This window comes from Hemitrygon akajei, chromosome 8 (genome assembly GCF_048418815.1).
Source record: "Hemitrygon akajei chromosome 8, sHemAka1.3, whole genome shotgun sequence".
NCBI classification, from domain to species: Eukaryota; Metazoa; Chordata; class Chondrichthyes; order Myliobatiformes; family Dasyatidae; genus Hemitrygon; species Hemitrygon akajei.
Genome location: NC_133131.1, coordinates 75,750,947 through 75,771,939, shown reverse-complemented (window position 1 = coordinate 75,771,939; position 20,993 = coordinate 75,750,947). Strand labels below are relative to the sequence as shown.

The following is a 20,993-nucleotide window of genomic DNA, read 5'->3' as shown; positions in this document are numbered from 1 at the left end:
ATGTCAGCTTCCTAGACCTTTATGCAAAACTGTAATCGCTTTGAATCCAGCCAAGAAATAGCAAAACGGAAGAAAGCAGGTTTGTAAGTTACTTATAGGCCACCAAATAGTGGTTATGATACAGGGGTTGACACAAATCATGAATAATACAGTAATCATAGAAGTAATTAATTTATGTACAGACTGGACAAATCAAATTTGTGCTAATGAGGTGGAACTGGATGAATATAAACAAGATGCTTTAGATTAAGTCAGGATAAAAGGAAGGTTTTTTTTAAAATAGATTTTGTTTTCTGCAATTTGAAACAGTTAATTGATAATCTTGTTACTGAGGTGCCTTTGGGGAAGAGTGACCATTAAGTGATAGAATTTGTCATTGTTTAAATCTGGATGAACTATAGATCCAGGGGTTTAAATCCAAACAAAGGGAAGAAGGTCAGTTGTGGTTAATTCGATTCAATAAATTGAAAGGTTTGATGGTAGGCAGGCAATCGTTTGCATTTTAAAGAAATAGTGTGCAAGCTTAAAAAAAAACCCCTGAGGCACAAAACCACTATAGGCTGTGGCTGAAAAGAGAAATCAAACATAGCATTAAATCCAAGCGAAAAGAATGTAATGTTGCCAGAAATAATAGTACATTTGAAGACTGGGAGTATTTTAGAACTCAAAAGACAGAGAAATTGATGGGGCAAAATAAAAATATAACAAAAATAAAAATATACTAGAATACCTTTCACAGGTGCATAAAGAAGTAAATCACAGCATGTCCTCTTCCAGACAAGAGATTATGGTAAATAAAGAAATGGCAGAAATGAAACATTACTTCCGCCTTCATAGAAAACACAGATCTGCTATATTTTTTTCAAACTGGGGTTCCCAACCTTTTTTATGCCAAGGATCAATACTATTAAGGGGTCCATGGGTTGGGAACCCCTATATTAGAGAATCATACAAAATTCTTAAAAGGGTTGATAGGCTAGGTACAGAGAAGATATTGCCCTGTTTGAGGAGCCAGGGATTGGGGGCACAGATTCACTGTGGTAATTGGAGCTTCCTGCCCACTTTAAAGGGGAAATCAATCATACAAGTTCCCAAGAAGAGCAGGGTGAGCTGCCTCAATGACTGTTGTCTGGTAGCACTCACATCTACTGTGATGAACTGCTTTAATGGGTTGGACATGGCTAGAATTAAGTCCTGCCTGAACAAGGATCTGGACCCACTGCAATTTGCATACTGTGTCATAACAGGTCTGAAAGAGATGCAATCACAACAGCTTTGGACCCACCAAGACAACAGCAATACCTACATCAGGCTGTTGTTTATTAATTTCAGTTCACTGATCAACACTATCATCCCCGCTCTACTGATCAACAAGCTTCAAAACTGTACCTCCCTTTGCAAATGTATTTTTGACTTCATTGGGAGACCACCATCAATATAGATTCATTTTCATAGATGCTTCCTGACCCACTGAGTTCCTCCAGCATTTTACGTGCACGTGAATGAACCAGATAAGCTGATCAAGAGATGTCACAATAACCATCTAGCACACAATTTCAGCAAAACCAAGAAACTGATTGTGGACTTCAGAGACATATTGATGCAATAACGACAAAGGCACACCAATGGTTATACTATATTAGGAATTTGAGATCTTGTATGTCACCAAAGACTCTGGCAAATTCCTAGATGCACCATGGAGAGCATTCTAACTAACTGCATCACCATCTGGTATGGCAACACCAATCACAGCATCTTAGATGCTTCAGAGGGTTGTAGTCTCAGTCAGCTCCCCACCAATGGGCACAAGCCCATTGAGGACATCTTTAAAAGGCAGTGCTTCAAGAAGGTGGCATCCATCATTAAGGACTCACCACCTGGAACATGCCACTTCTCATTACACCATCAGGGAGGTGGTACGGCAGCCTGAAGACCCAACACTCAATAATTTAGGAAAAATTTCTTCCCCTCTGCAAGATTTCTGAACATTCCATGAACCCCCACTCTTCCTTTTATCCTCTATCTAATTTTATTGTTACTCTTTGTAATATATTATGCCTCCACTGCACTGCTACACAAATTTCATGACTAATGCCAGTGACAGTAAACCCAATTCTGAGAATTAGGCCATGAAGGCCTGCGATAAGGAGAAATTTCTTCAGCCAGAATAAATACTTTGAAATTTTCTACCCCATATGGCTGTGAAAAATCAGTCATGGATTCATTCAAAGCAGAGATCAATAGATTTACAGTCACATAGAAATAAATATACAGTTATAAAGACAGGCCCTTCAGCCTAGAGCTTACACTGATAATCAACCATTCTTTTGCACTAATTCTACATTAATCACTTTTATTCTTCCTATTCTCTAGATTACCTCTTTGCATTCTATCACATACCTACACACTACAGGTAATTTACAAAGGCCAATAAATTTACCAATCAGCGCATCATTTGAACACGGAGCATCTAAAGGAAACACACATGGCCACAGGGAGAATGTACAAACTCCACGCAGAGTACCTGAAATCGGGACTGAACCAGGACCTCTGAACACTAAGGGAGTAATGAGATACAGAAATAGTGTTGCAAAATGGCAGAACACATCAATAAGGCCAGGTGGCCTAATCTGCTCCTAATTTTTTTTATGCCCACCTTAGCCCATTTTTCCTGCGTTTCCCACACATTCCTGAATTCCCTTAATATCCAGAAATCTGTCCATCTCTGCTTCAAATGAATTCAATAACCAAACTCCACAGCACACCAAGGTAAAACATTCCACAGAATCACCATCTTGATTGAAGAAATTTCTCACCTCAGTCCCTATTGCTCTGCTCCTTAATCTGAGTTCATGGTTAAACCTTGTCAACCAAAGGAAAGTATCTCCAAGGCCAGGTGTTCCCAACCTTTGTGCCATGGACCCCCAGGTTGGGAACCCTTGCTATTGGGCCTTAGCTTGTCAAACATTATGAGGTTGAAGTTTTCCCATTCTACTCAACTATAGAGAATGCAAACTTGCCTGCACAACCTCGCCTCCCACAGCAAAGCCATCATTCCTGCAACCAGTCTGGCATGTCTTCGCTGCACTCCTAATACCAAGTATATCCTTCTTCTATGCAAACAGACCAAAACTACACAACTCTTCAGGTGTGGTCTTCAAGTGTTATATAATTGAGGTGAGGCACATTTACTCTTGCAGTTAAAACTTTTCATTATCAAGGACAACATACCATTTGCCATCCTAATTGCTTGCTGTCTCTGCACGTTAGTTTTCAGTGATTTATCCGAGGAAACCCAAGTTTCAGCAGTTTCAATGATACCTACTACACACTTTACTGTTTTGTTTTTCAAAGTCACTTAGCTTACACTTTTCCCCACACTGTATCCGTGCCACATTTTTACACATTCTCACCCATTCACTTAACTTGTTCATATCCTCCAGAAGCCTCATGCCATTCACATTCACATAATCAGTGCAGTTGCAAATATGACATTTGGTCCCTGAACCAAATTACTAACATCGATTGTTAACACCAAGCCCTAAGCCCCACCCCTGCTGTTCCCCAGTCATCATAATCTATCGACTCAAAAAATAACAGATCTTTTTGCACCCTATTAATGAATTCTCAATCTATAGTTGTATAGATAGGATGAACGGTGAAATATTCATGGGGAATCTGAAGGAAAACTTCTTCACTTAGAGGGTAGTACAAGTATACAAGCTTCAAGCCGAAGTGGTAGTCAAAGTTTCAATTGGTACATTAAATTTGGAGAGATATGTTCCAGTGCAGGTAGTTTGGACTGGGCAGAAGATCAGGTCAGCATGGTGCATGGGCCAAAAGATCTATGAAATTATTTCTCACTAATATATCATTTTTAATAAGGGAACTAATAAAAAAAAACTTAATTAACAAATAGTGCATAAATAATAATGGGATGGAAAATAGAATCCAAAGATTTTTAATAAATACTTGCGCAAATTTAAAGGGCTGGCTGTCTACTGATTCTATCATCTCTTACATTCTTAATGGACAGAAGACACACATGTTGTCAAATTCAAATTATCCGAATACAATTCAAAATGTATTTGGCTTTGTACTTGGGCAAAATATTATCTAGTACAGCATGTCAAGGACAAAGTAGGTATAATAGTGTACAAATAATTTTGGATCAATGAAATAGAAACACAGGAAACCATCATACATTTCCAATATTACAAACAAAAGGGAGAAGATGCTGCTTAAACTCATCAGTACAGTCTCTTTCACATCAAGGAACCCAGCAGTATGGTTTCAGTGGCAGAAATCCCATTCCCCAAGTCACCCCAATTACATATGACAGCCATTAAAGCTGAAAAGCCCAGTATACATGGCAGTGTGCAATTAGATTTTGAAGCATCTGACATTAAAAAGCTACTTAAGTGTAAAAATTTTAAAATGTAAAATTACACAAATACAAGTAACTTAGAACAAAATTTTAAATATGCATCTTTGCCCTACCAACAACATTGAAAGTAATGGTCCTGAATACTGCACTAGTTCTAACTTGGCATAAGACTCAAAAAGAATTTAGAATTAGTGTCCTACTGCACAAGGAACATGCCTTTTCACCCACCGAATCGATAGCAATAATAACCCATTTAGACTACCGGTAATCCCATTTTATTCTCCCCACATCCCCATCAACTCCCCTCGGATACTAATCCACAAATTAGGGCCAATTTACAGTGGTCAATTAACCTATCAACCCGTACACTTTAGGGTATTTATGAACACAGAGAAACACTAATGGTTAATATTTAATCAGGGTCACTGGAAGTAAAGTCTCACATCTATGAGCTGTACAATTACATAATGCTGGGGAAATCCCACAAATATTGGGTTTTATCACTGCACTCTGGCATTCTGAAGTTTCAAAAACCTAGAATGCCAAATCTCACTATAGTTTTAAAAGCCAAGCTTGTTTATTTGCCAAGATGCATGTAACCATTGTTATTCTTATCTTACTGTGCAAAGATTACATGTTTTTCCAGTTGTGAATCTTACAGGCAACAGACACTAGTAGTTAATCCAGTGCTGTGGAACCATGAAATTAACATAAATTTTGATCAATATCAGAGCTAACCAAAACTACAAGAAAACAAGATAATTATATTATGTACCTTTGCTAGCAAACACAGAAGTTCAATAACTTTTCCCAGAAGTACATCAGTTAAAAAGCTAAGAATTCAGCATATGGTAATACTGGAAATTCTCCAACATGGATACTCTGATACATCTGGCATTCTTTTGCCATACTGTTACAACAGGAATATGATTAAATGCCAAGCCATTTAGACTCCACCTATACCTGACAATCCTGTTTTGAAAAGTGCAAGCTATTTTTCTCTTCAGCATTAGTCACCATAAATATTAAAAGTTCATAGCTGAAATCTGCAATTTAGTTGCAAATGCAAAGTAAGGATGCTTAAAGAAAACAATTTTAAAAGAAGCAAATATAAATTTACAAGAGTAATTTTATCATCCTTGCAGTTTTTTTTTTAAATACACATGATTAACCTTGAGTTTCCACAATGGATATCCTGAATCCGGATCTCTGTTAAAAAACCTTGTGGTCTTCGTCCCTGCACTTAGCAAGTATTCAGTAGGTAAACCTTGTGTTTGGGAAATGTAGCGAATCTGAAAGAAAGTACAGAAAAAAAGGAAAGATGAATGCTTCTTCCAAATGGAAAATTTTACACTAAATGTTGGAAAAAGTCATTCGCATGGAAAAACCCACCCTCACACCCTGCAACCAAACCTCCACCCACAAAGTTTAAACTCCACTACTGAGTTCAGCGCACACCAACTGTACAAACAAAACTATTTGGCAACTTGCATTAACACAGAAGGGCCTTTGCTGTCACAATAATTAAGATTAATTTAATCAGGTCACTTCATTAAAAGTAGTTTGAACAGCATCAGAAAAACAAACTTGCATTTATAATCATATTTCCCTGTGGGCAGCCCATTACAGTTCAGAAGAATGGAAGTAAAATAAATTGTGGAATCTGGTTAATTGAGACACACTGGCATCAGTACATTTTGGCCCAATTAAGTGACTGCTCCAATTAGCCAAAGTTTCATGGAAATAGTTAAAAAGATATTTTTTTAAAAAAGATAAACTACCATTTAACTGAGTAATAAATTGTGTATATTTAAGTGAAATACAGAGCAAATTAGAACACTATCAATACAACTACAGTATTATAAAACTATTTGTTTCTAAATATTATTGATAGAGGAATTCATCCAGCATATACATTCTTTTTATTGACTGTATATGAACAAACTCAGTGGAGATAACTTGTGTAGATAATGGACTGCCTTCAAACAATGCTATCAACATTTGCATCCTCCAAATGTTCAGTTTCGTTGTATCATCCAGATGATTGTCGATATCTTCAAATTCTTCGTAGTTCCTAACTTGAAGTAGTGAAATTGTTTCATTTTCATTTGGCCACTTCTGGCTTCTCCAAGCCTGAATGCTTGAAACCAGTGAAGAAAACAGTTCTGAATTCTCTTGCTGCTATTTCTTGCCAACTATCAGTGACAAAAATCACTGTTTTTTGAACATAAGCACATACTATTTAACTGTTCACTCTAAGCATAGTGCAGTGTCTAAAAGTAAAACAAGTGCTCACACCTGATGCTAGCTAGGAACTGTTCGGCAATAATCTCCTGCCCCAATTAAACAGCATAGTGTCCCAAATAAACAGAGGGAATCCCAGCTATTTTCACAGTTAGTTCTTGTTCCTTAAGAGTCATCCCAAATAAGCAATTGCTCCAATTAACCAGAATCCACTGCATTGCACATTTTTGGATAATATACTACAAACAGTAACACTGAAGTCCAAGGTTACTTCTTTCTATTGAAGACAAAGGATTAATGCTGCAAGAACAGCACAAATAAAAACAGAATTTTATATTTGCACCTTTCCAAAACAGATCATTTAGTTTCTTATGGGTAACAGATTCTGAAAGAACAAAGTCCAGCTGGCCCTGTAACAATCTCACATCAGTGTATTGCCCAACTAGGAATATATCTGATAGATTGGTCAAACAGATGTCTGACATGACTAATCAACTGAAATGTAATCATTAGCAACACTCCAGACTCAAGTCTCCACTCTTGGGTACATCCTGCTCAATTAATAAGGTAGACACATCCAAAGACAGCAATACAGTTGGTTATTAAGAGTCCTGCTGTCCTTAATATTAACTCAAGACCCTATTAAGTCATGTCAACAAGCTAAATGTAGACTACAAATACTCCTGATCATCAGTTATCTGTCTTGAGCTAATAAGCTTCCTCTTGCACCTTAAGCCCCATTCTGATGGAGAACTAAGCAGCTAAGCCACAGAATGTACACAACCTTCTAAAACTAGGATGGACTTGGAGGAAAAGGCAAATGTAGTTGGATGTAGGAAGTCTAACGGGCACATCTTTTTAATGATGAACGCATGATATTCTCAAACTTGTCGCTAGACAAGCATGAATGTCCAAAGGGAAAGGAACTCAACAGAATTGATCTTGAAGGGAAGTAGCTTAAAGTTATCTATGCCCTTATAGATCATGCACCACTATATATATATATATATATATATTTTAAAACTATTTGCAGTTGTTTGGCCACAAATAGCTATGGATAACAATTGCACCAGAGTGGTCAGATTTACATTTCCTCGACAAATTATATCTGAGAGCTCGTAGTTTTCCTTACCAAAATCGAAGATCAAGAAGTGGAATTATATAATTGGGAAAGAAAATATTTATTTTAAATGTGAGCAGGGAGGAGGGAAGCAACTGAACACGCTTTAAAATGTACTTGGGGGTATTTAAGGTAGTGTCAAAATAAGGAATTATCTGTTTAGCAGAGGGAAGAAAGTATTTTTTTCTGACAAATCTCAGAAATGCAGCTGTTATTTAATATATTCAAGGATGACATGTAGATTTTTTAAATAATAGTGGCACAAGTAATAGCAACCAAAATAAAATACATTTAAAAAGTTGTAGTCGCAATTTTTGGACATATTCATGTTCCTATTTCTTCAGCTCTTAATAGTTAACAGGAGGTTATACATATTCCTTTACTAATATTAATTGATGCACATAACAGAAATAGCTATCAGTGTTTAATGCTAAGTTACTGCAGTAAAACGAAGATCAGTCACAATCTTAGAACCCACTCCTGCTCCTGTTTCTTATGACCTTAATACTTAAAACACTATATGGAATCATCTACAGATTAATTTGTAATTCATTATAAATCTATTAACACATAACGAAACTAATAACCATCTGTGCTTCATATCATATAGTTTGATACCAATAAACGTACCCATCAGTTGTTTTAAGCAAATTAACTGGAACAAACACAAACCCATTGCCAAATTCATACACACATACTGAGTGAGTGTCAGAAATTAAGGTGTTAAGTGCATTAAATCTACCTAATCCTTCTTTTTGGTACAAGATTTCTATGCATTTCCTAAGCAGCTCATTATAGTGATCTCTGTAAAAAGATAAACCCCAGTTTTAGTAATTCTTAGTTAAAATATATAAAATTTTCCACATCTCAGAATTTTTAAGTCAAATTAATTTTGTTCATCAACCAGAAGAACCAACATCAAAATTATCAATCCTAGTATAATTTCTTCTGTGCTGTGAAATGAAGTCCATCAAGAGTCATTAGAGCATAAGAAATAGGAGCGCAAATAGGCCATTTGTCCCACTGAGTCTTCTCTGACATCCCATGACCGATTCATTTCCCTTTCAACCCATTCTCCTGCCTTCTCCCCATAGTTTTTGACACCTTTACCAATCATTAGAAAATGTTAAAAACAGAAGTACAGCTTAGTCAGCAAACCTTCAGGCGGAGCTTTTCTCTGAGCTATGTTTTTAAGCTGATACATGTCAACTAAACATTAAGACATAGTGTACTGGGATTCTAAGGAGATTAGAACACTAATATAATTAGGTAACAATAAGGTAACTAATTCAATAGGAAACAGGTCATATGGTTAGAGGGTCTCATTTCAATTCCACTCCTGTACCAGGTCAGCTAATCCCCATAGTAGCAGCAAGTGGTTGTAACATTCTCACATTACTGAGGGATAACATTATCATAACATCTATTTTCAGCTGTTTTGGAGGCACAAATACCTTTTTCAAAAATTGTTAACCAAAAATAACATTTTTAAAAGCAGCTATTTATTCAAATTAAAGATTGTCTGACCAAAGCTTAAGAGGATCTTTAACATAAAAAAGCATAAATTTCCCAAAATTAATCATGATTAAACATCTATCACCTCAGTGAGCTACCTACTTCTCTAGTTAATATTTCAGCTGTAATAATCGTAAAGACCAGTTTCCTCAACATTTACAATTATATACCATGTCAAAGTCTGCAAATCAAAGAAATTCCAAACTTCCATAAAAATAACAAACTACACATTAATTCACAATAAAAGCTGTTCCTTCTATCAGTCAAACCACAAAAATCATCACAAGCTTCCAGATGCCTGCCACTGTAACTCTTTCTACTCCCACTGTCCTGGTTTGACCTCTTGTACTCTGTTCCAGCAAAATCCAATTTAGTTATAGAATAGCATTTTATCTTTTAGCATAGAACTTTACTGCCTTCAAGATGTGATATAAAGCTCTAAGGTTTCACATCACCAGCCTTGCTGGCTTACTCAAGAACTGACTAGCTATGACGAAGGGTCAAATCTTTATCATTAAATTTGCTTTTCTTCTCCCCAGACCTGTTGAACATTCATAGCTTTCACCATTTCATTTCAGAAATCCAGTATCTGCAGTTTCTTCTTTTGATATTCATGTAAATGCTGTGATCCAGTGGTGTCCATAACCTATGTACATAATCAACATTATAGCTGCTGCACAACTCAAATGGTTATAGACCAAACCTGTTTCAGCACTCTGCACCGTTTACATTCATCTATTTTCTCTCTCCTCTAGACAGACCAGCTGTTACTCACAATCCTTCAACCTCTTAGCCAGCACCACTGCAACCTGTAGTAAAATTTCTTGGTCTCTCCCCAAACATATTCGCTTTAATCACACTATCCTCCCCCCTTCTCTGCAATATGCTCAATTTCATTTTTCTCTGTGTTTTGATGAAAGACCGTCAACCTGAAGCATTAATACCATTTCTCTCTATACATACTGCCTGACAAATCAGGATTTCCAGTTTTTTCCTTTCCAATTTCAGATTAAGATTTTTAATTTTTCCATTATTATTCAAGCCTCAATTTCTTCAGTAATTTCAAATGATCCCTCACGCCTAATTTGCTTTTCATTGAGTCATCTCATCCTACACTCTCCACCTTCGACATCATATTTTTGTGTAGTGTACCCCCAACTCTTTTCCCTACATCTTAAAACTTCATCTCTAAACTTCACCTTTTCTGATGATACTCAAATTACAAATCCGGACTGACCTGCTAAGAATTTCCTGAACTGTTTTTAAATATTGATGGTTTTGTTTTAGAAAGGGGGGTTTCTGCAGTTAGATGCAGTAGAGATCTTCAAAATTTCTGTTGCTGCTCTGCAGATCTATGAAACAATAGATATGCCACAGTGTGCATTAACAAGCATTATCTGCAACCGTTAATACAATATGGCATTATTATTTAATTCTGGTTAAAAATCATGATTTCTTTCTGCAAGAAATGTGGCAAACATGGTATGCCATCAGAGCGGCAGCTTGTGGTATACTTTGTTAAACATTGTGTTTAATAGTAGATCAGCTGATGAAAAGCTACAAATAGAAATTTGAAAATGCTGTGCATTTTCTAAAATTATGTAAAATGTCCTCAATTTAAGAATGTTTCACACACAAGGTAAACAGCATTCCACAAGTACGTCACCTCTAGATGGTGCTGCAAGCATAACATTACACAATATGGAAGAGGTAACCAAAAAATCGTAACAGCTTCAGAGTTATTATAATAAGGTGAAACAATGAAAATGCAACCTCAGGGGAAATTGCACAAAATGCCACATCTTTATGAAAAATAAATAGCATTATAAGGTACTTATGAACAAAAATAGCCAAAGGCAAGCCTTCTCATATGAATTTATATGATTCAGCAGAAAAACACAATCTAATTTGCAGGTCTTCTGTGACTTTGCATACCTGATCATACTCTGATGCACCTGGATACAATGGCCATCCCAGAAACATCTCTGCAATAACACAACCTAGAGACCACATGTCAATAGCTTCACAGAATCGTAGCCCAAGGATGATTTCAGGAGCTCTGAAACAAGAACAAAATGTGATGTACCATCACACATTTAAGATTCATATACATTGCCTTTCAGAAATGAAATCTGTATTTTTCTTGTTTTATCTTTTCAACATTTCCATTGTCATTACAATAGGAATTATGAACAGTCCCAGAAATTAATAATGAAGTAGAGTTCTTCTTAAACTTCAAAAAATTCAAAAGTAAGACATTTGATATTTTTATTAGACCTACACAAACAACCAATTCTTATTTAATATCAAACCAGAAAGTTCTGCAATTATCTTTAAAAACTTCAAAACCAAAGTCTGATGAACAAATTTTGGGAAACATTCAAAACCATGTAACATTCAGTGTTTTTTTTTCAAAAAAAGCTTCTGTTTATTTCTATTTGCCACTGTTGTGAATATCTGAAATTAAAGACAAATCCCAGTCCCTTGTCATTAATGCTATTCCTCCCCTAATAACTCCCCCCAGCCAAATCAGGCTTTCAAGAAATCTTCTGTAAATTGTATTAAACAGCATGCGCAATGAAAATTAAATCCTACTTTACACAGTCCAGGTTGAAATCATTACCTTTTCATTTAATCATCCTTCTCTATTACACCAATGATCTTGTTGCAAGTACATCAATTCAAAATAGTTCACAAGTCAATGCCTTCTCCTGGTTTCCAATCAAATGCAAACATTCACTTGCCATACCCAATTAGAATGGCTCCCTGTTGGCAGTCATTTTTTAAATCCTTGCCTTTTTGAGTAAATATCTCAGTAGCCTCACTCTCATCTTAAAATAACCTTCAGATTTCAAACATCACCCACACAGTCCATTTTTCATACACATTATTCTTTATTACTATTTCCACCCAACCCTCCAACAATGCTACTCTGTTTACACTCATGGCTGTATAGCTAAGTAACAACTCGAACACCATCTATAAATTCACAGATGACACAAATCAAAGTTAACAAAACCAAGGAACTGGATTTTAGGCTAGGGAATTAGAGTGAACACATACCTCTCCTCATTGAGGGGTCAGTGGTGGAAAGTGGGAGCAACTTCAAGTTCCTGGGTATCAGTATCTGAAAGGATCTATTCAGTACTCAACACACTGATATAATCACAAAGGCATGCTCACAGCTCTACCTCATTAGAAGTTTGAGGAAACTTCTCATGTCAAAGACTCTTAAAAATTTATTTCAAGGTACAGTAGAGAATATTCTACCTGGTTGCATCACAGTCTGGTAAGGAGGCTTCCAATGCAAAGGATCACAGGAAGCAGAGTTATAGACTTAGCCAGCTCCATCACGAACACAACCCTCCCTACCACCAACGGCATTTTCAAGAAGACAGATCCATCATTAAGGGCCCTTGCCATCCAGAGCATGCCTCTTATTACTACCATCAAGGTGGTGATACAGGAGCATGAAGACCCACACTCAGTTACAAAAAGTTCCTCGTCTTCCATCAGATTTCCAAATGGTCCATAAACATTACCTCATTATTCTTTTTTGAACTATTTATTTTGCAATTATTAATTTTATATTATGTACAGTACTGCTGCCACAAAACAAATTTCACATAAGAGTGATAATAAGCCTGATTCTGACTCTGCTATAACTTCACACAATCACCATTTCTTCAAATGCATTAGTTTTGTTTTCACTTTTTTCCCCACAAAACATTGTAATCATTAATTCAGAGCTTTCAGTTATCCAACTATCCCACCACAGCTTGATATCTAGTTGTTAAGTTTGAGTAATCATATTTAATTCACCTACCCCCTCCCCCGGTGTCAATTAGCTAATTAACTATTTTCTGCATTAAAACATACTGAATAAATAGGCAAGCGACACACACAAAATGCTGGAGAAACTCAGCAGGCCAGCCAGCACCTATGGAAAAGTGTAATCAGCCAACATTTCAGGCTGAGACCCCTCATCAGAACTCTGCGTGGCTTGGATTTTCAGTATCTGTAGATTTTCTCTTGTTTCAGAACACATGCAACCCCTTTCAAATAATTTGCATTTAAAGTTTAGAAAGTGCATTTACTGGCTAACATTAAATACAACTATTCCTTCATTTAATAGATCCAAGATGGCGGTGCGACGCAGCTTGCAGCAGCCGCTCCAGAACTGATTATCTGTTATTTGTGAAGTGGGTACCATGCGCAATCATAATCGATTGAAAACGAATGTGGAAACACGGAGAAACATGGAGAAATTCCAGGAAGACCTTCTTCGTTGCTGCTGCTGCTGTGAGGTCCGGGACCCTGCTGGGAAGAACAGGCCCCCAGTCCTCAGGGTCACTTTGCCGATGGCCGTTGGCGGGGCCGTCTTAATACACTCGGCAGAGGATGGAGCTCCAAGAAGCAGTGCCGGAGGGGATGGTCGTCAGCTCGGAGGTTCAACAGACTTGGAGTCCTTTCGACGGATTCAGGTCGCTTTCGGTGTGTGCTGCGTCTGCGAGGCTGAGTCAGGCGGCGCCTTGAAGTCCATGGGGGGGGGGGGGTACTCCCTTCTGCCGCGGCGTGGGATGGCGAGTCTGTTGGGACCCTGGGGACTTGTGGAAACTGTGGTGATTTCTTTTGAACTTACAGTCCTTTAACATCTTGGACTATTTTTACTATGCCCATAGTCTATTTTTTATCAATTATGCTATTGCTTGCACTGTTGTAACTATGTGGTTTTGTGCAGGTCTTGTAGCTTTAGTTTTTGGTCTTGTTTTTGTCTGGTGGATTTGGAGCTCCTTTCCGGGGAACGCGCTAGACGGTAGCACGATATTAATAAGCAGCAGCCTCTCCGGACTCTGGACCAGAGATTGCCAAACGTTACGTGGATTTTCTGGTGTAGTCTGTTTTGTCATATGCTTTTGTGATATCATTCTGGGGAAACGTTGTCTCATTTTTTAACTGCATTGCATTTGTGATTTCTAAATGACAATAAACTGAATCTGAATTTACAAAAATCCAATCCTGGAAAAAGTTTCATGAAGTGAAAAATTTGCAAACTGATTGCAAATGAGGAATACAGACAATCCCAGCATTCCAACAACTTGGATAATGGAAGTTTGTCCCTGTAGATGTCACAAATCACCACTGGAAAATATGAGATATGAAATAAAATTCACTCTTGCAGAATTTGTAAGAAAACATTTTTCAATTTTGTTTCCTGATGCATGCAGGTAATGTGGCTTCACATTATGAACATCAAGCAATGGACCATTCGAGGAATGCAAACTCTCCGTACCCATCCCCCCCCAACCCTCTTCCTTAAAGTACTGACACAAGTTTATACTAACTCTTAATGCATTTCAAAATAAATACTGGAGGAAAAGAATGGGATACTGGATTTTAGTGAACAATTCACAACAGATTGATCAACTTCCTTTCTTTTAAATTCATGATTGTAAATCCAGAGGATAACTATAATGTTCAGAACTTTAAAAAAATAAAAGCTCACAATAAAAAAATGGGTCAACTACTTTAATGTGAAAATGAGCTTTAACGCAAAGAAATTTGGGATGCCATTTCCTTTCGCATAGCAAGAATAAATTCATTATATGGTGGAGAAAAAATTATGCAAAGTTTTAATTTACGCAACACTTACCTCTTCAAACAGCCTGGTGACAATGCAAACAGCTAATTAGGACACAGGCAGAATATCACATGATATTGTCCAAAGCCACAGTGAAAAAGCATGAATACCATCCAATGTAATTACCCGAATAGGTCAGTTCCCTACCAATGTGTACTAAAATCTGTTCATTTTTTGTATTCTCAGACCATGACAATTATAGAGAGGACTTGCTATTTCTGTAAAAATTCAGAGATCATGGAACTAGGATAATGACATAGTAACAGCCCTATAATAGACATCAACTTAGGATCCTTTAAAAACCCTTTTAATTAATTTTTCTTCAGGTTCAACATAATTTTATTTTGCCCATTTGTGAAATATCTCTGAACATTCCCGTAAAGGAAAAACTAAAAGTGCATCATAGATATTACAATATTTGTACTTCCTTGTTTGAGATTCTACAATACCAAGATTAACCAATCAACTCAAATTTGAGTCATTAATTTGGCTACACAAATAAAAACATCTTTGTGTTCCTGAGGAAAAACACAATCTAGTACACTGTTACCTGACCTAGTGCCACCCAACAAAACACAGATTTTCAAACATACATATTTGTACTCCCAAAAGCATAGGTTGTGCACTGCTGTGCCAAATCACCTGGCACAAATCTCTGCCCTCGGTTAAACCCTTCCCAATAACATATACATATATGGCTCAGCAGTGAGCTGGTGACTACAAGGGCAGATTAAGGTAAGCAATGCAGTCATTCAATATGGAGACGTGCATGGCTCACGTGTGCATTCTGGTTGGTACAATCTTAGGGTCTGGCAGTCCCTGCCCAGATCCTACAATCTGCTCCATAGCATCCTTTGAGTTATGTTGGAAGCTGTTGTTTCCCTACTCTCTCTTGGCTGAACATCTTGTGGGAAATGTGGTAAGGCAAGGGTTAAAGACCACATCCAGGCAAGGCAGACCACTACAGTGTATAGTCAAACCCAGACAAGGAAAACCTTTGAAGTGAGACCAGTGGAGCCAACCTTGCCCCTTGCCAACAGATAGGCTGGGGTGACTGTGGCAGTATGTACTCAAGCCAGATAAGTAAGGTCTCCGTAGTGAGATGTTTGTAGAAAGGTCCTCTTAAAGTATCATGTCCCTTCACACAATAGGGGGTGCCAGAGATAGTTGAGATAAGAATAATGGAAGGATGCAAAATACACTCAACAACCACAGGCAACTGCTTTACTAACTTCAAAATATCATCAGTTGCCAGCTTCAAATTTCGATTGACTTAACATCTCTATTGTAACTGATAAGCCAATTCTGCATAAAAAATGGCAGTTTTCTGTCCTGGCTTCAGAACAGTGTGGGTGACAGGGACCATGCCGTTCTCTTCGTGCAAAAAATAAAAGCATTTTTGCATATTCTGGGCCTAGTTTGAGCCTAGTTATTTTATTATCAACACCACCAATCTCTTCCTGGCACACATTTTTTTAAACTATAGGTAAGAAGCTCAAGTGGACAGACCTGCAGTCAGCGTGGGAAAGCATTAAATTGTTCCTTTATGCCATGAAATTCACTAGCACCATTCAAATAGAATTAATCCCTCCAACTCTGAATCAGAGAAATGAAACTAAACTGAATAGGAAATAAAGATGTATCATGAAGCAACAATGGAAGTAGATATCTAGTATGAAAGTACTACTGTTAAGGTTTGAAAAGTTGATTGTTCTGAAATGTAAGTGGCCCATTTAAATTGTATAATTTGGCCAGGAAATTCCAATTCATATTGAAAAGACTTCAGCTTCCTGGAGAAAATATCATTATTTTGGAAAATACATTTTAAATTAAAATTTACAATACCAAAAGCAAGAATCAGATAGGTCTCTAGAGAGTTACAAGGTAACCAGGAAGGAGCTCAAGAATGAAGTTAGAAGAGCTAGAAGGGGCATATGGCAGCTTTGCCAATTAGAATTACGGTAAACCCCAAACATAATCACATGTGAAGAAAAGGAGTTTGATTAGAATGAGAGTAGGACCAATCAGGGATAGAAAAGGAAACATGCCTGGAGTCAGAGGATGAAGGGGAGTTCCTTAATGAATATTTTGCTTCAGTATTCACCAGTGAGAGACACCTTAACGTTTGTGAAAACAGCATAAAGCAGGCTAATATGTCAAAATTAAGAAAGAGGATGCCTCAATTTTGGAAAAACATTCACCCAAGGGCGAACGGAATTTACCTCAGGTTGCTATGGGAAGTGAAAGGAGAGATCACTGTGCAATTAAACAATGATCTCTCCATCCTTACTAGCTACAGGAGTAGTACCAGATGACTGGGGAGTAACAAACATTATTCCTTTGCTCAAGAATGGGAATAGGGATTACCCTGGGAATGAGTCCTACTTCAATGGTGAGCAAATTATTGGAGAAGATTCTCAGAGACATTATTTACAAGCATTTGGAGAAGTATAGTGTGATTAGTTTGAATTAACATGGCTGTGTGATGGTAGGATGAGCCTGACTTAATTTTTTGAGGATGTGACAAAACTATCTTGATAAAGATAGAGCAGATGGTGTATATACACATTTATAAGTAAGGAGTTTGAATGAGCCCCATTGTCAGCTCATTCAGAAATTTAAGATGCATAGATCCAGAGAAACTTGATTGTGTGGATACAGAATTGGTTTGTCCATATAAGGCAGAGGGTGGTTGTAGATGGGGCGAGTATATTCCGCCTGAAACTCAGTGACCAGTGATGTTGTGCAGGGATCTGCTCTGGGACTGATTTTTTTAATAATGACCTCGATAAACAAGTGGAAGTGTGGCTTAGTAAGTTTTCAGATGACAGGAAGGTTGGTGGGTAGTGAAGAAGGGCGTCATAGGTTACAACAGGATACAGATGTAGGGCCGGGCTGAGAAGTGACAGATGGAGGTTCAATCTGGAGAAGTGTGAAGCCATTAGGTTACTAAGTTATACAGCACAGAGGTAGGCCCCTCAGCCAGGTCCCAGACCAACCATCTACCATCATATTAATTTAATTTACCAACAATGGTCCACACCCTTTTAAACCTGGACAATTTAAATGCTCCTACATTCACATCCAACTCATACAGTACCATACGAACAGCAAGGCTCCCAGGCTATTGTGCACCAATGCCACAAGCTTCAATCAGATTTCTAAAAATACATATCCACTTGAATTTAAAGAGTGCATGGCTCTGAGAAAATAGCAGATAACAACAAAAGATATTTCACTTATTTCTCCACCTTTGCAACTTAGTAAGTTTTTCTTCTCTCAGTTCTGCATGTCTTTGACCAAAACATCTAAACTGCTTCTCTGTATACTAATGCTGCCCAACTCAAATTGGCAAGTTGGTTTACTATTGTCACTGTACTGGTGTGAAAGACATGTAATGAATTGAACTGTATCAACAGTATGCAGTACAAAAGTGCATTGAGATATACAAGCTGAAATAAGATTGCAGAATAAAATGCTAGATATAAAGAAGATGCAATGTAGGTAGTTAAGTAAGGTGCAAAATCATAATGAGGTAGATTGGGAAGTCCATTTCATTATACTAGGGAACCCTTAATGGTCTTATAACTGCGTAATAGAAACAGTCTTCAAGTCTGATGGAGCATGTTTTTGTACCTTCTGCCCAATGGGATTAGTGGAGAGAATGTCTGGGCATAGGTAGGTTTAATATGCTGGCTACTTTACTGTGGTAGTGCAAAGTATTGACAGTGTTTTCTGGAAATACCCTGTTCACTGAATGCTTACCCTTTTTTTCCATTTCTGTATATTGCCAGTGTGTGAAACCATGGCATATTAACCAAAAGTGATTGAAGCAATATGATCTACTGGAATCTATTTGGTTCGTCAATTAAAGCTAGTTTCCAGGGTTGTAAGGTAACTTCATAGTGAAATGTTGAATCCAAATTTAGACAAATACAAATACTTGCTGCATTTCAAAAGTAAAAGTAAGACTGCAACCAAGTACTATCCAGGATAGAATGACCTATGACAAACTCACCTAGTTCTCGGGAATTCTTTAACACAGAAGCCTTCCAATGTTTGTTGCACTAACTGCAAACTATAATGTTTCCTATTCCTGAAGTCAATAATCAGCTCCTTAGTCTTGCTGACATTGAGCAAGAGGTGGTTCTTGTGTCATCACTCAGCCAGATTTTCAAGCCAGTAAAATAAACGCTCCATATCCAAAACAGAGAAGTTTGAATTGGAGCAACAGAGCGGTGACTGCAGACAACAGGAACGTTCCAGTAAATTCTGGGCCAATATATATTAAAACAGAGGGAAAGGATTGTCACCTTTAAGTCCAATATTCTGCATTATTTCAATGGTTAAACATTCAGCCATATGGCAACAAAATATACTTCTCATCCAATGTCAGTAATTACAAGACGACTTATAATGAAAACCATACACTGAAATAAAATCACAAAAAAAAATCTAAAAAAAACTTTCTGTGCATCTGTACACACACCTGGCTAATTAGTATCACTTCCCTAAAGCATTTAGGCATGGTTCATGTCTCAATTTAGTTAAGCAAATAAACTAGCACTTCAGTGCAGGACCAAGGACGTATTGCTCAGTGCAGAAATAACCCTATAATCATCCACATTCTTCATTCCAAATTACTTTTGAAGTAATGACAAGTCTTACAGATAATAATTTTCACCATCTCCCACATCATCTGCTCAGAGGCCTGGCCTGATGAGAGAATGTTTCTTTGAATACAATGCACAAGTCAGCTCTAAGGACTACACAACAATGTGAATAGCACCTTCCAGTTAACCAAAATAGCTTACAATGGAAGATGCAATCAGCTTCAAGTCTATCAGTAAATAATTAACTCTCTATTCCAATTATATAATGGACCCTGCATCATTTTTTAAACTATAGGTATGGTGAATTACTGTCAAAACAAATTATTGATTTACACATTCTAGGAGAACTAGATTGGCTACATACTGGGAAAGTCTTGACAATTCCAGTCATTTCAGCATTCTGGATGCTCAGCAATGGAAGCAGCAGCAGACAGTAGTGGACACTGCTCAACACATCACAGGCACAACCCTCCTAACTATTAAGATCTAAAGGAAGCATTGCCTTAAGGTAACATCCATCAAGACAGCACAGCCTGGATCCAGCACGATCCAGGCCAGGATACCTTCTTGAGGCTACACCATTTGGCAAGAGGAAGAGGCCTGAACTCCCACACCACCAGGTTCAGAACAGCTACATCACTTCTACAATTTGGTTCTTGAACCAACCAGTACAACCAGAATCACTACAACAAGTTAGCAACACTATGACCACTTTCAACTATAATAGACTTTTGTCCTAGTTGCTTTCTTGTCTTGTGAATGCTGCTGCTACATCGTTTTCACTGCACCCATGCAGATACGGACTTCGGCAGTTGACAATGAACTCAACTGACTTTGCTACAATAATATGAAAAATGCTATAATGAAGAATGCTAAGTTAAAAAGGGAAAAAAGGTGCTTGTTCTGAAATACTCAAATAGTTGAAAGCAGCAGCAAACCAACACAAATACAGGAATATGCAGAGATTAAAATGAAACAATAGTTGAAAAGGAAGAAGGAAGAATGAAATCCCAACTGAGTATGATGTAATAATTGATGTGGCCACATATAAAATTACAGCAATCTCGACTGATTCTGTACTTAAAGTCTGAACAACAATGGATGAATTTAAGAGTAACTTGTTCTGCCCTCATTTTAAATAGATCCAAGAGTTCATATAATCAGGATATATCATTCACAGTTTTCTATGGATATCTGCATGTTTAGATGTTGAGTTATCAAGCTTTGCTCAATTCTATTCTACTACTTTTTACTCATAATGACACAAGATGCCATTCAGTTGATCAGGTCGATGCCAGTTCTCAGCTGAGCATCATCACTTACATTTCCTATTACTAACCACAATTATTTAAGAGTCTCCTATCTTACACCCTGTTATGGGCCCCCAGCACACACATCTTTCTTCCCCCCCCCTTTTCTGCATCTATTTCTATTTCAGCAACAAGTAAATTTTTTAACTCATGAAAGACACAA

At 37.4% G+C, this 20,993-nt stretch overlaps 1 protein-coding gene across 6 annotated transcripts in view; it reads right to left on the bottom strand.

Annotated features, from left to right (window-relative positions):
- LOC140732001 (homeodomain-interacting protein kinase 1-like) overlaps nt 1–20,993 on the bottom strand; it is a 106,147-nt gene that overhangs the window by 48,608 nt on the left and 36,546 nt on the right. For all 6 annotated transcript variants that reach the window (XM_073054060.1, XM_073054061.1, XM_073054063.1 and 3 more), the window contains 2 exons: nt 11,202–11,325; nt 5,560–5,679 (listed from right to left, as the gene is read on the bottom strand). In XM_073054060.1, coding sequence (XP_072910161.1) covers nt 5,560–5,679; nt 11,202–11,325 — 244 coding nt within the window. The remainder of the gene's footprint in view (nt 1–5,559; nt 5,680–11,201; nt 11,326–20,993) is intronic.